The sequence below is a fragment of the Dermochelys coriacea genome, chromosome 3, assembly GCF_009764565.3.
Source record: "Dermochelys coriacea isolate rDerCor1 chromosome 3, rDerCor1.pri.v4, whole genome shotgun sequence".
Classification (NCBI taxonomy): Eukaryota; Metazoa; Chordata; order Testudines; family Dermochelyidae; genus Dermochelys; species Dermochelys coriacea.
In genome coordinates, this window is record NC_050070.1 from 209002925 (window position 1) to 209016580 (window position 13656).

At 50.3% G+C, this 13656-nt stretch overlaps 1 protein-coding gene across 1 annotated transcript in view; it reads left to right on the top strand.

The window, feature by feature from the left end:
* Positions 1–13656, top strand: part of PEX6 (peroxisomal biogenesis factor 6) — a 28433-nt gene that overhangs the window by 7584 nt on the left and 7193 nt on the right. The window contains 8 exon segments of the mRNA XM_038396544.2: positions 2052–2260; positions 2988–3183; positions 3982–4058; positions 4534–4601; positions 4604–4665; positions 6709–6914; positions 7024–7085; positions 11213–11321. Of these exon segments, the coding sequence (XP_038252472.2) occupies positions 2052–2260; positions 2988–3183; positions 3982–4058; positions 4534–4601; positions 4604–4665; positions 6709–6914; positions 7024–7085; positions 11213–11321 (989 nt within the window).

The following is a 13656-nucleotide window of genomic DNA, read 5'->3' on the forward strand; positions in this document are numbered from 1 at the left end:
CTAGAGAGAATGCACCCCTTTACTCCGACACTCCAGTTCTGAGTCATCCCAGTGGGATTCAGTTACGCCCACTTGGCCATAATCACCGTAATTTAGCAATAATAATTTCTCCTCCATGGTCTAGTGCATTTCTGTGTCATACCGCCCTCCCCCCCCCCCCGTCTGCCTCTTCTCTTGCAGAACAGCTCCATTTTCTCTTTAAATGGGAAATACGTCCCAGGTAATTTGCATTAAATGGAAGCTCCCCCGTCCCTACCCAGATCCTGCCCAGCACTCAGAACTGCAGCCTGTTAGCTCTGAACCCAGACTTGCGTAACCCAATCTCTGTAAGTGGAGACTGCCTGATCTGTTGAGTTTCTTCTGATGCTGCATGAATTGGACCCCCTGCTCCCAACACCAGCAGCTGGGCTCCACTCACGCTTGGCATGGGAAGGAGGTCTGAGAGGATCGCCTGCAATCAGCCTCCATCTTCAGCTTTTTCCCAGGTCCCAGGAGATCTGTTGAATATCCTTCACTTACACTGTTTATTCTGATGTGAATAGAGTTAGTGGAAATTTCCAGTATTCTTCAGGGCATGCTTGGTCCTTCTTGCGCGCCCTTTCTCTTGGCACCTTCAAGCTACATTTCCCACTGTGGAGCTGTTAACTGCACGCTCTAGGGCACTCCACCTTTACCCTTTCGTGGGCTCAAGGCATAACCTGGTTAATTTAGGCACCCCTACCCTTTCCTAGATCCTAAGGCTCAGGGCCACTCACCCAGTTCTTAGGGCTCAGGGCATAATCTTCTGCGAGTTTGCAGGGCCTTTTACCAGTGAACGAGCCTTACACAGTAATATCCTTAATCTCTATGAACAGTTACCAGACAGAATACACATGCTAAGCGTACAATGTGCACCACTGCCAATAAGGCAGATGAACCTTTCCTGGTGGTCAGTCAGGATCAGGTCGTCCTGGGCTCCAGTTTCTGCACTGTGTGATTGGCAGGGTGCTGAGGTCTGGCAGCTCTGATCTTGGGCTGTGTCCTGGAGTTGGTTCCAAAGAACTTCCCTTTGGACCCCAGTTCATATAGTTAAATTTGGGTCCCACTTAACTCTACCGTCACCAGCCATTGTAAACTAAAGTACAGTATTTTTCACCAATCCTAGCCCATTATGAAACAATTCTTCAACCAATCAGATCCCACCATCTTAGTTTATTTAAATCTTGTAGAATTAGTTACACAACAGACAGAAGCAAAGAATTGCACAGACCCTACACCTAAACCATAGAGACGTGGGGACTGTAAAGGCCAAACAATAGACGTAGAGATTTCACAATCACAAGGGTTGATAAGTGGTTCCTTGCCAGGCAGAACGCTGTCAAACGAAGTTTTCTTTAACCATCTTAAGCCCCTGTTCCTTTATCTGGTGGTAGAGGGTGCAGTTAGGACAGGACCCTTTGTAGCCGCCTGATATGACACTGTTTTGATGCAATTTAGAGGGAACATGAGGATGTGACCCTGTTTCTTAGCTCATGACTGCTGCTGCCCTAATCTGGCTGCTGCTGCTTACTGCGGAAAAAGGTCTCAGACCTTGAAGTCCCCCACCGAGGTCACTGGTTTCCTCTCCCTCCATGGCGGCTCCTTTCAGGGTTTGCTGCTGGGTCAGTGGCTGGGCCTCTGTCCACCTCTTGTCTTTTCTGCCTGCTTCTTCTCCTTTCCCCAGACCAGTTGTGGGCATGTTGGCCAAATGGCTCTGGGTGCCTTTCCCTCTCTTTTCTTACTGCCTCTCCCAGCTGCCATGTTTCTCCACCCTCCTGGGCCTCCCCAACAGCTCTCCCATCCGCACACCTTCCCCTTGGCCTCAGTGGCCACTCCGTGTCCCAGCTGCTGCCCCTTCTTTCTGATGCTGGCCCTGGGCTTACCCTGCGAGCATCCAGCTCTGTCAGCGCCTCACTGTGAATTTCGTATGGAGAACTCGTGTTTGCCCCTTTGTTCCTCTCTGCAGGGTGTGCCCCCCTCACCTCAGCAGAGCATCCCCTACAGTCTCTGTGTTCTCGGTTGGTTTCCTGCAGGTGGACTGTGTTAGTTTGTGTGGAGACACGAGTGGAGCTACAGAGATGAAGCTGCAATCTGCCTTTGCGCGGGCTGAGCTCTTCCGGCCATGTGTGCTCCTGCTGAAGGACATCGAGCTGCTGGGACGAGACCGGGACGGGCTGGGAGAGGACTCCAGAGTCACTGCTACACTAAGGCAACTCCTCCTGGACAGAGATGCTGGATCTAGGTATGGACCCTCCCTGGACACTGCCAGCTTGCACCTGAGGCCCTTCTCCTCTCTGTCTCGGGAATCCCTAGGGCAACAATCACTGTAGTGTCTAGGCACTAGCTTCCAGAACATCCCATTGGGCTTTGGAGTAATTTTCCAGGCTTGCTCAGTTTATTTCAAAAAGCCTCCGGGGTTTGCCAGCAGAGCAGCCCTGATGTGTGGGGAATTAGAAGATTTGGCCTCTGGGGCCGAGAGGATTCTTGTTTTAGTTCCCTGGATTGGCTCCGATGAGACATTAAAGCAGATGTAGCATATCTGGGGTGAGGCAGAGCTGCAGGATATCATGGAAAGCAGGAGCAATGGAACACTTGTAAGATTGACAGCAGGTAACAGGAGCTGTGGGGATGGCACAAGATCAGAGGGCTGGGAGACATGGGGAGGGAAGATGTGATGTCACTGGTGGGGGTCCCTGTGGCTTGTGGGGCGAGTTTGGAGGCGCATGGAGGCAGAGTGGTGTAGGGTTGAACAGGGCAGGTGGAGTAGGGATAATCTCCCAAGCTGCTCTCAGAACTGCAGCTCTGCCCAGCACCTCTTGCAGCCGATTGTGCTGACATGCAAACATACTGGTGCATGGCAGAAGAACTTTGTGTGGGGATGGTGGCCGTGTGGCTGCCATGGATGTTGTTTGCAGGTTCTCCGCTCTGTGCCTGACAGCTCTTGTTTCTCTGGTGTGTTTGTGTCTCAGCGGTTACCCAGTCCTGGTGGTTGCCACCACGTGCAGGCCTCAGGACGTCCTGGCTGACGTGCAGACAGCTTTCCTCCACGAGGTGACAGTCCAAGCCCCGTCGGAAGAGCAGCGGAAGGCCATTCTGAGCACGCTCACTGCCAGCCTTCCATTGGGCAAGGAAGTGAGCCTGGCCAAACTAGCGCGGAGAAGTGCGGTGAGTGCAGCCTGCCTGTGGCCCGGGGAGGGGGCGGCCCTGTCGTGTGACTAGGCAAAGGAGGCTGTTCTGAGCACCTCTGAATAGTCCTTCAGTCACCATGCTGCAGAAATGACGGCAGTTTGAGCCTTGAAAATGGACATAGGTGATGGTCCTCAGGAAGCCTTGATAGAGTAGCCTCTGCGGGCGAGGTCTCCCCACACCTCATGGGGCCTGGGCAGGAGCTGCCCTTCTCCCCCTGGCAGGCAGGCAGATCGCCCACACGGGTGAGGACAGCTGGGGAGGAGGCAGGCCCCACCCTGTGCGCTGGCTTGTGGGTCGGGGTGCTGCATCGTGGGAGCAGTCTGTCCATGTAGCATGCAGGCTGGGCAGCATGGCTGGGTCTGTGTTGCTCCTGGAGCCTGAATGTCCTTGGCATGTCATTCATGTTAGCGGTTTTTAACCATGCAGCTTCAGTGTTGCAGTCATTTGGGTTTTTTATATTAAATCTCTCTGGGGCAAACTTTCAGAGGGGGATGTTTGTAGACCGCCGTGCAGAGGTGCTTGCAGAATTGTGCACCCACACTTGCCTTTATGGGTACTGCAGATGTGTGCTCACCTGGCTTGTTAGGTGTGATTGGTGCGAGGAAATGGGATGATTACCTATGCCAGGCTAAGCACCCAGTTGCACACAACACATCTATACAGGTACCTCCACCCTCCTTGTCTGAGGAGGAGGCGGCTGTGCTTGGTTCCAGTGTGCACAGTGGCACAGATGCTCTTCACCGTTGGACACGGGTTTTGTTTCTATGTTCACAGGGGTTTGTGCTGGGAGATTTCTGTGCTTTGCTGGCCCAAGGCAGCCAGGCAGCTTGCAGCAGGATCTTAACCTCAAGGTAAGTAGATGGGCCTGTGAGTGATCATCTGTGGACTTGCAGAGTGCCTGCTTATATCCAGAACATTAATTATTGGGAATTAAAAGCTCCATTTCCGCTGGTGGAAAGATAAAGTATTTCATCCTCTTTTCTATGGGAGGTGGGAGCACATGCAGTGAATGTGGCTGTGATCAAGACAAACCCATGGTGGAGACATGGCAAAGACTACGTGGCGGTGGGGACAAAGTGCAGCAAGGGGGATGCAGTGACTATGTGCAGTGATTGTGCCCAGGGTTGAGACCGCGCAGTGAGGGAGATACAGTGACTAGCAGGAGTGAGGCTGGGACAATGCCAGGTCTGGGGCAGTGGGAACCGTGCAGGGACTAGAAGAAAGAGGCAGGGGTGGTGGGGACCGCGCAGGGAGAAATATGCTGTTGGTGGTGAATTGAGCGTGTGAAGAGAACAGACTTAGACTTTTCCCCTTCTCTGTGGCCAGTTTCCCAGGGGGGCTGAGTGAGGACGAGGAAAGAGATTTTTGTGCTGCTGGGTTCCCTGTTCTCGCGGAGGATTTAATATTGCATTGGATCAGCTGCATGAGGCTCGTTCGCAGGCAGTTGGAGCCCCAAAGGTATGAACCACTGAGCGGGGGGAAGGATATAAGGCTCTGGTATCTGTGCTGCTTGCCATGTCCATTTGAATGGCCCTCACCCCATCCCTCAGGACACGAAGCCATGCTACAATACATAGGCACCTGATGGTCACCCGCAGAGCTGGACATCTGAAAAACATTTGATTAGCAACAGCCACGCGGGGGTCTCTCCTTCACTGCACTCCCCACTCAGAGACCAGCAGGCTGGGTGCCATGCTGGGATTTCCACTCCATGACTGCCAGGAGTGTACGCTCTCAAATGAACTCACGCAGGAAAGTGACAAAAACTCCCTCTCACCGGTGGGCGAACACTTTTCACAGAGGGATCGCTCTATACCTGATCTCCCAGTCCTTATCCTCAAAGGAAACCTGCACAACACCTTCCAAAGAGGGGCTTGGGAGCTTAAATATGTAACTTCGCTAGACACTAAAAACCATGGACTGAGCAGAGACACTGGACTTGTGGCCTATTACAACATTCTATAACCCACTACTTCTCCACTGTTACTGGAGGAGTGTTAATGGGCCACTTCACCTTGAATGGTCTCTTGAAATTTGTGTTAACCGCTTATACTAAACAACCTGTTTCACCTTGATTTCTTCCTCCACCACATTGCTAGGATACATTCTATATTCAGATTGATTGTGAAGAGTATGGACTTGCTTCTCACGGTGTAGAACATCTCCATAAGGTGCTGAATGCCTAATGAAGTTAGATCAAATTGAGGGCAGTTAATATCCTTGCAAGACTGAGCCCTTACTGCATTTTAGAATTTTGATTGCTCTCTTTGATGTGCTTTATGCCTGTGTTAGTATTCAGACAGCCCCAATAAAATTGTATAAATGATTCTTTTTAATCTGTCCTGAACATAAGCCATAAAATTTCCAACACGTCATTCTGAAGAGTTTTATACTAATCAATGAGAGAGAATTCAAGAATTCTGTTTTGTAACATTTCCATTTAAATGTTCCGTGCTTGTCTCATTCAAAACAATATCTATAAAATGAGTGTCAAAAAGGCCTCCAGCCATAAGCAAGTTGTGTGCTACTTATCATAATACTGGGTAATTACTGATCCATTGCCAGCTATCTTGGAAAAAGGACAGGAGACACTGGATGTAGTTTAATTAGGTTGAAACTTTATTCTTAAATATCTGGGAGTAACCAGCAGATAAAAGTATATAGTGTACAGGTAGTTCTGTAATCATTTCAATATATATCTGAGCGGGGCTTCTGTCAGCCCTCCCCTTTAGCCATCCAGGTCCGCAGCCAAACCACAGTGACACTCTGTGACACTCTGAGTTAGTTTCCCAGACCAGAGTAAGAGCTCAGTGTAAGCTCGAAAGCTTGTTTCTCTCACTGACAGAAGTTGGTCCAATAGAAGATATTCCCTCCCCCACCTTGTCTCTCTAATCTCCTGGGACCAACACAGCTACAAGGACACTGCAGACAGTGATGGGAATAGTCAGTCATCCCTGCAGCCATGCCTATTATCGATGGGTTTGTCATGCAACATTTTGGTCCCATCAGCAAAGGTCTCTCCCACCAGTTACTGTTCCAGCTGTGTGTATGGAAAGCAGGCAGTGTGCTTGGCACTGCGCAGAATGGCCCCTGTCTCTGGGAGCTTGTCGTTCAGACACCCCGTTCCCTGGGTTTGGCCATGGGACGGGTGGAGGAGGCTGGGTTTTCGAGAACAGGGTAGATCAGCAGGGAAGGCACTCCATTTGAAGGAGGGCTTGGAGTGGAGGGTGGTGTGACCTTTGAGGCAGTGGAGGAGGGGGCTGATGCTGCAGAGGAGTCTGAGATGATGGGCTGGAGTTTGGGGACAGGGAAGCTGTGAGAGAAGGGGGTGCAATCAGATCAGGGATGTACACCATGCACACTGGGCAGGGAGCATGTGGAGCAGGGGTGTCAGTGTGCCCTATTCACACAGCTGCCAGCCAGTCCTGGAGCTGGGGACTGGAGCAAACCTGCTCTGGGCTGGGGACGAAGTGGGTGACTGGGCTGTCGGTCTCGCTGCAGATCCCCACAGTCACCTGGCAGGACATCGGCGGGCTCCAGGAGGTGAAGAAGGAGATCCTGGACACCATCCAGCTGCCTCTGGAGCACCCGGAGCTGCTGTCTGTGGGGCTGCGCCGCTCTGGCCTTCTGCTCTACGGGCCTCCTGGGACAGGAAAGACCTTGCTTGCCAAAGCTGTGGCCACTGAGTGCACCATGACTTTCCTCAGGTGAGGAGGGGTTGGCCTTTCCCGGGATGGGGTGCTGGTCCTGTGCTGTGTGTGCAGGGCTCTTCTGCACAGGGCTGGTATAACTGGGTCCCTGCTCTCTCCATTGCAGTGTGAAAGGGCCGGAGCTCATTAACATGTACGTGGGGCAGAGTGAAGGGAATGTGCGTGAAGGTGAGTAGCAGCCCCAGCTCCTGGGGCTCTGTGCGCCCTTGGCTCAAGGTTGTGAGAATGGCTGGCAGGATGGCTGTGCGCTCCAGGAGCCTGCTTCTCCTCCTTGGTGTAGGAGGAAGGGGATAGAATTTGGCCCTATTGCTCGTCCTACAAACTTCTGCCCGCAGCGAGGCTGCTGGGGACAGCAGACCAATCTGGCCTGTGTCCTGGGCCAGCTGGCTCAGCCTCCCTCATCCCACCTGAATCAGGTTTACTAAATCCTCTGTGCAACACCCCACTTCTCCCTCTCTTCCCGTCTGCTCTCTCTTTATTGTTCCAGCTCCATACCGTGGCCATCTCTAGCCTTGAGGCCCATAATGGCTCTTGTGTGGGCCTCCCTGCTCCTTGCCTCTCCTCTAATCTGCCCCTGCAGTCATCACATCTCTTCCTTGAATCCCTCCATTGGCTCCGTGCCTGCTTCTGCTTCTAGCTGCCTGATGTCCCTGCTGTATTAATTCATGTGGACTAAATGGACCCAGAGAGTCAAAGGTGCTAACGTGACCCTGAAACTGTCCAGCATTAAACGCACTAAACAAGGTCAGGGCTTTGGCATACAGAGACCTCAGCCTGCTTAGTGCCACAGCAAACACACCGTCAAACAGCCTTATGACCATCTATTAAAGAGACAGAAAAGATGGAAAAACGTTCAAGCATTTGAAATGTCAAGTATTAAGTCAGGCTCTTGTTTTAATGATGTATCTTGTTCCCGTTCCCTTTCCCTTTGGCTGGAGAGAGAGTGTCTCCCTTGTTTGGCTGTCTCACTGTCCTTCTTGGGGAAAACAGAACCAGTTTGTTGAGATGCACTGGCGCTGTAATGGTTAAAGTCTGATCCCGTTTCTTAGAAGACAAAACAAGACACGCACCCAAGAGGAGAGGGAAAAGAGCAGCAAATACAGAAAATGCAGCTTCTGTTTCTGGTGCTGACTTCCACTTGCAGCCTCGCTGCTGGAAAAACTCAGGCCCAGCACCTGGTCTGATCAGCATTGAGCTGTTTAGGGCATTGCTTTTAGCTGCCTCTTTCTGGTCACGGGCTTGCTCAAGTGTTGCAAAATATGCAGTCTTGGCCAACTAAGCCAGACGCTCCTTAGGCAGATGGCAAAGGAGAGAGATAGGAAAGAGAAGAAATAAGGTGGGGAAGGAAAAGAACACACAAGGGGTGTGGGGGGGGGTGACAGTCTCACATCCTAGGTGGTGTTCGAGATCTAGTCAGAGCCGGTGGAGATGGTGATGTCATCTGGCTCCCTCTCTCTAGCCTGGTCTGATCAGGACATCTCAGGATTAGGACGAAGGAGGCACCACAGTGTCATGCTGGATCCTGGAGTCCCAGGAGACAGTCTGGGATGGCAATCATGATGGTACAAAAGCAACAAGGAATGCGGTGGCACAAAAGTGTTTTTTTACCCATGAAAGCTTATGCCCAAATAAATCTGTTAGTCTTTAAGGTGCCACCGGACTCCTTGTTGTTTTTGTGGATATAGACTAACACGGCTACCCCTCTGAATTATGATGGTGAAGCTCTCTGGAGCAGCTGTTGGCAGACAGCTGCTGCTTTTTTTCACCTCTGCTAATTTTGCTAGTTTGCTTCGCCTCTGCTAATTTTCACCCCCAAGTCTCTTTTTAAGGCCCCCAAGAGGGAGTAGCCCTCCCACATTATTTTGTCCACCTATCGGGTCTCACTTCCAATACACCAATTTTGGGCCATTGATTGCTGGTCCCACACTTCTCTTGTTTACCTGGCATGATTTGAACACAGTCCTTGAATTATATCAGTAGGACTTTTTGTTCTTTCTGTCTCCCTTTGGCATCTTTTCCCATCAACATGTACTGTTACAGGTTATTATCATGCTCTGTGAATTTTCACTCACTTCAAGTTGAGCTCACAATAGGGTAAATTTGTTGGCCCAATTATCACAACATCCCTTGCAGAGCCCTCCTGTGCTGTTTGGAGATCACCCAGACCAGTGAGGGGTTCTGTTGCCACCTACCTTGTAACTTTGGGGGCCTTAATACTGTGTTGCTCTGGCTCAGAGCCTGGATATCAGGAGCCAGCCCACAAGCACAAAGGTCTCACCCGAGATTCCACCAGCCTCGTTACTGCTGGCAGGGTGACCCCACCAACGCTTCTGGTCCCCAGTCTCCCGAAGTCCCTCTCCCCCATGTTCTGAACTGTCACACACTTGGACTTTTCACCTCTGGTTTGTCACCCCTGAAGGAGTGAAACCTGCCCCCAGTTATCAGCTCATTTTGGCACGCATATTCCATGCTGTTTGCACACCAGAGACCTGCATGGGCTAAAAATAAATAAGGTTGAATTAATAGGAAAGCCACCGATTGGAAGGTGAAATAGGGAAAGTAAACACACACAAGATACACAGAAAATAAATATAAAGACGCCACTGCAGGATTCACACTTCTATATTAGCTCAATTCCCTTTTCTAGGATAAGGTATTTCCTGAACAGTTCCCTTATATACCCCCATCATAGAGGGGATCCAGCATTTCATGGCCAGCACCCCTCCCTGCTGTGAGGTGTATCTGAAATTGTAGTATAGGTTATGAGCACAGGTTTTTTTATACTTAAAGACATAGATTCATAACCACTATCTGCCTACATATCTCATAATGACCATCAAGTTATGAACGTTACAAGGTTTCAAAAAAGACCTGACTTGCCATATTTTATACACAGTCATGTTGTATACGACCAGTTGCTTCAATTGCTCATTCTTCTGTTTTCCCCTTGGGGTGTCTGGACCCTGATTGTCACACCTCTGTAATCACACCCAGCTGCATCTCTCCCCTACTATGCTCCATGCTCTTTCCAGGCTGCTCTCCGTTATTGCTGCTGTTTGTGTTATGTCAGTCTCTAGGGGCCACAGACCAGGCTCAGGGCCCCAGACATGTCATGGGAAGCCAGTCGCTGCTGCAGAGCTTGCAGATTGGCTCTATGATAAGACCCAACAGGTGGATGAAACGGACAAATGGGGATGGCCGAGGGAGTGGTGAAAGGAGCCTTTTTGCTGTAGCAGACAGATGGTGCCTCCTTTCCCCCCAGGAGCCAGCTAGTGACTCCAGACGGTGGGGACAGGAGCCAGCAAAGCAGGGCCCTCTGGACAGTCCAGGTTAAAAGGGCTGAGATTTCTCTGACTTTCTCCACCCTGTGCTGAATGGCTGTGTGAGGGAGGGCTGGAGCATGGCTTCACATCACACTGCTCCTCCTCCCCAGCCCTCTCCCGCTCCCGTTTAGCTCATCCCCTGCTAACTAAACCCACCAAAAAAAGAGAAAAGAACAAAAAATCATGATGTTAATGTGCGATCTGCTGCCATCCCATTGGTCACTCTGCCTGTGAGTGCTACCGCCTCCCCCCTTCCCCGTGTCTGTGTCGTCTATTTACACAATTGAGCCTCATTTTTTCCTTGCATGCCCCAGTCTGTCCCCATCTGTCGTCTCATGTCTTATACTTCGACTGTAAGCGCCTTGGGGCAGAGGCTGTCTCTCTGTCTTGTGTTTGTGCAGTGCCTAGTGCAGTGGGGCTGCTTCATGATGGGCTGCTAGATGCTACTGTAATACACCTAATAAATAACACTAATGGTGAGTAGCAGTCCCAGAATGCCACCTGCATAGCAGCCCTCTTCTGTTTGTGCTTTCTGCCTTGCCTCTTGCATCCCTGTGCCTGAAGTATATGCCCTGTTCCTGTCTGCCAAGCAGCCTCCTCCCTGAACAGCTGTGGGCATGTTCTGTCACGTCCCAGGAGAGATGGCGGAGCTCTGGGCTGAGGAGTGTGTGTCAACAAGGCAGGATCCAGTCATTTTCCGGTGATTGCTCATGTCCATTCAACTTACATGTGCGCTCGCTACATGCACCGGTGCCAATAGTTTTTTCCCTCAGCAGTATCCATAGGGGACCGGCTCCGGCACCCCCTTGAATGGACATGAGCAACACATCTCGAAGAACACCAGTTATGGAAGAGGTAACTCTCTTTTCCTCCCACTCTGGACTGCTTGCTCGATGGGGGCTCCCCACTGTGCCAGTTCTCTTTGCAGCCCTTTCTTGGGTACCCATGCTCTGCGTGTGTCTTTCCTCCCAGTGTTTGCCAGAGCCAGGGCAGCTGCCCCCTGCATTATCTTCTTTGATGAACTGGATTCCTTGGCACCCAACCGTGGACGGAGCGGAGACTCAGGTGGAGTTATGGACAGGTGAGTACTTGCTGCGCCCTTCTGTTTTGGCAGCTACATTAGGATTCTGGGTGATTTGATAAACGCCAGGCATGTGTGAGATTGCATGGCAGGGCCAGGCGCACACAGCTTGGTGGCAGAATCTCAACCTAGTTCTTCCCTCATTGCCTCCCTGCTCTTCCCAGTCCTCTCCTTCGCTTCAGTGGTCTTGATACCTGCTTTCGCATTGCCTCACACGTGGGGCGTTGTCATTATCTGTTGCTGATTGTAGTAAGTCCTAAGGGCCTCTGGCTGAGATCAGGCCTTCCTGGTGCTGGGCGTGAGGCAAACACTTATTAAAATGACAGAGGTCGCTCCAAGACCTTATAGCCTGGAATAGCTTCCTGCCTGCCATGGGCTTCTGTTCCTCCCAAACCATTCTGCCATTTCCTCCTCACCTCTAGGTGTTATTTACTTGCCCCGGGCTAGGACCGGAGAGGCCTTAGTCAGGATCAGCATTCAGGCTGCTATGCAAACGTGTATGAAGACACAGTCCTTGCCCACGAAGAGCTCTCACTGCTGAACTCATAACCCATGTCTTGTTTCTTTCCCTCTGTTGGCTGGGAAGTGCTTCAGGGCAGGGAGTGCTGTGTGAAGCACCGCACGCCTTTCACGTGTCAGCAGAATCTCAAAGCAGGGCAAGCACAGGCTTGACTGCATGTTCCTGCAGCCCAGCGGGGTGCGGCAGGAGGCCTGTAGGTGGGATTTTTGGGAGCACGTGCCTCTGAGGGTGAATATGTGCAAGGCTCAGCTGTGCACAGTGAGTTGTAATCTGAAGCGTTATGAAGGTGGTGTGGCTGTGCTCAGCTGAGCCTGACAAGGCATCCACAGGCTTGAGGGTAGCTTCTCTTGTTTGTGGGCCTAGGGATAGAGTTTGTTGGCTAGACTAGACACAGCAGGGTATCCAGATGCCTGACGCTGCAGTGTCTGTCACTCACAACTCACCTGACTCCCTGTTGGGTGCAGAGGGTGCACACTGGTCTGACTGCCAGCAGCGCCTTGCAGGTGAGCTCATTACACAAGAGTACACTACGGGGCAGGTTCCTAGATTTCAAGGCCAGAAGGGTGCATTGTGATCGTCTAGTCTGACCTGCTGTATAGCCTAGGCCAGAGACTGCCCCAAAGTAATTCCTGGAGCAGAGCTTTTAGAAACACGTCCAGTGTTTGGGTTAAAAATTGTCAGTGGTGGAGAATCCACCATGGCCCTGGGTAAATTGTTCCAATGGTTAATTACTCTCATTGTTAAATTTATGCCTTGTTTCCCATCTGGATTTGTCCAGCTTCAACTTCCAGCCACTGGATCATGTTCTACCTTTGTCTCCTAGGTTGAAGAGCCCATTATTACATATTTGTTCCACAAGTAGATATTTATAAACTGTGGTCAGTTCACCCTTTAACTTTCTCTTTGGAAAGCTAAATAGATTGAGCTCCTGGAGTCTACCACTCTAAGGCAGGTTTTCTAATCCTTTAATCATTCTTGAGTCTCTTCTCTGACCTCTCTCCAATTTATCAACATCTTTCTTGAATTTTGGACAGCACACCTGGTATTCCAGTAGCAGTCGGACCAGTGCCCAATGCAGAGGTAAAATAACCTCTCTGCTCCTTCTTGAGATTCCCCTGTTTATACATACAAGGATCACATTAGCTCTTTTGGTCACGGTGTCGCACTGTGTTCAGCTGATTATCCACCACAACCCCCAAATATTTTTCAGTCACTGCTTCCCAGCATAGAGTCCCTCATCCTGCAAGTTTGGCCTGCTGCCTTTGTTCCTAGATGTACACATTTACGTTTAGCCAATTTAAAATGTATACTATTTGCTTGCTCCCAGTTTACCAAATGATCCAGATGGCTCTGTATCAATGGTCTGTCCTCTTCATTATTTAGCACTCCCCCAATTTTTATGTCTGCAGACTTTATCAGTGATGATTTTATGTTTTCTTCCAGGTCATTGATAAAAATTTTAAATAGCATAGGGCCAAGAACCAATCCCTGCGGGACCCCACTGGAAACACCCACTCAATAATGATTCCCCCTTTACAATTACATTGTGAGACTTATCAGTTAGCCAGCTTTTAATCCATTTAATGGGTGCCATGGTAATGTTATATCATTCTAGCTTGTTAATCAAAATGTCCTGTGGTACCAAGTGAAACCCCTTACAGAAGTCTTAGTATATTACATCAACATTATTATCTTTATCAAATTTATAATCTCATCAAAACCAGATATCAAGTTAGTTTGACAGGATCTGTTTTCCATAAAGCCATGTTGATTGGCATGAATCATCTTATCCTGCTTTAATTCTTTATTAAGTGA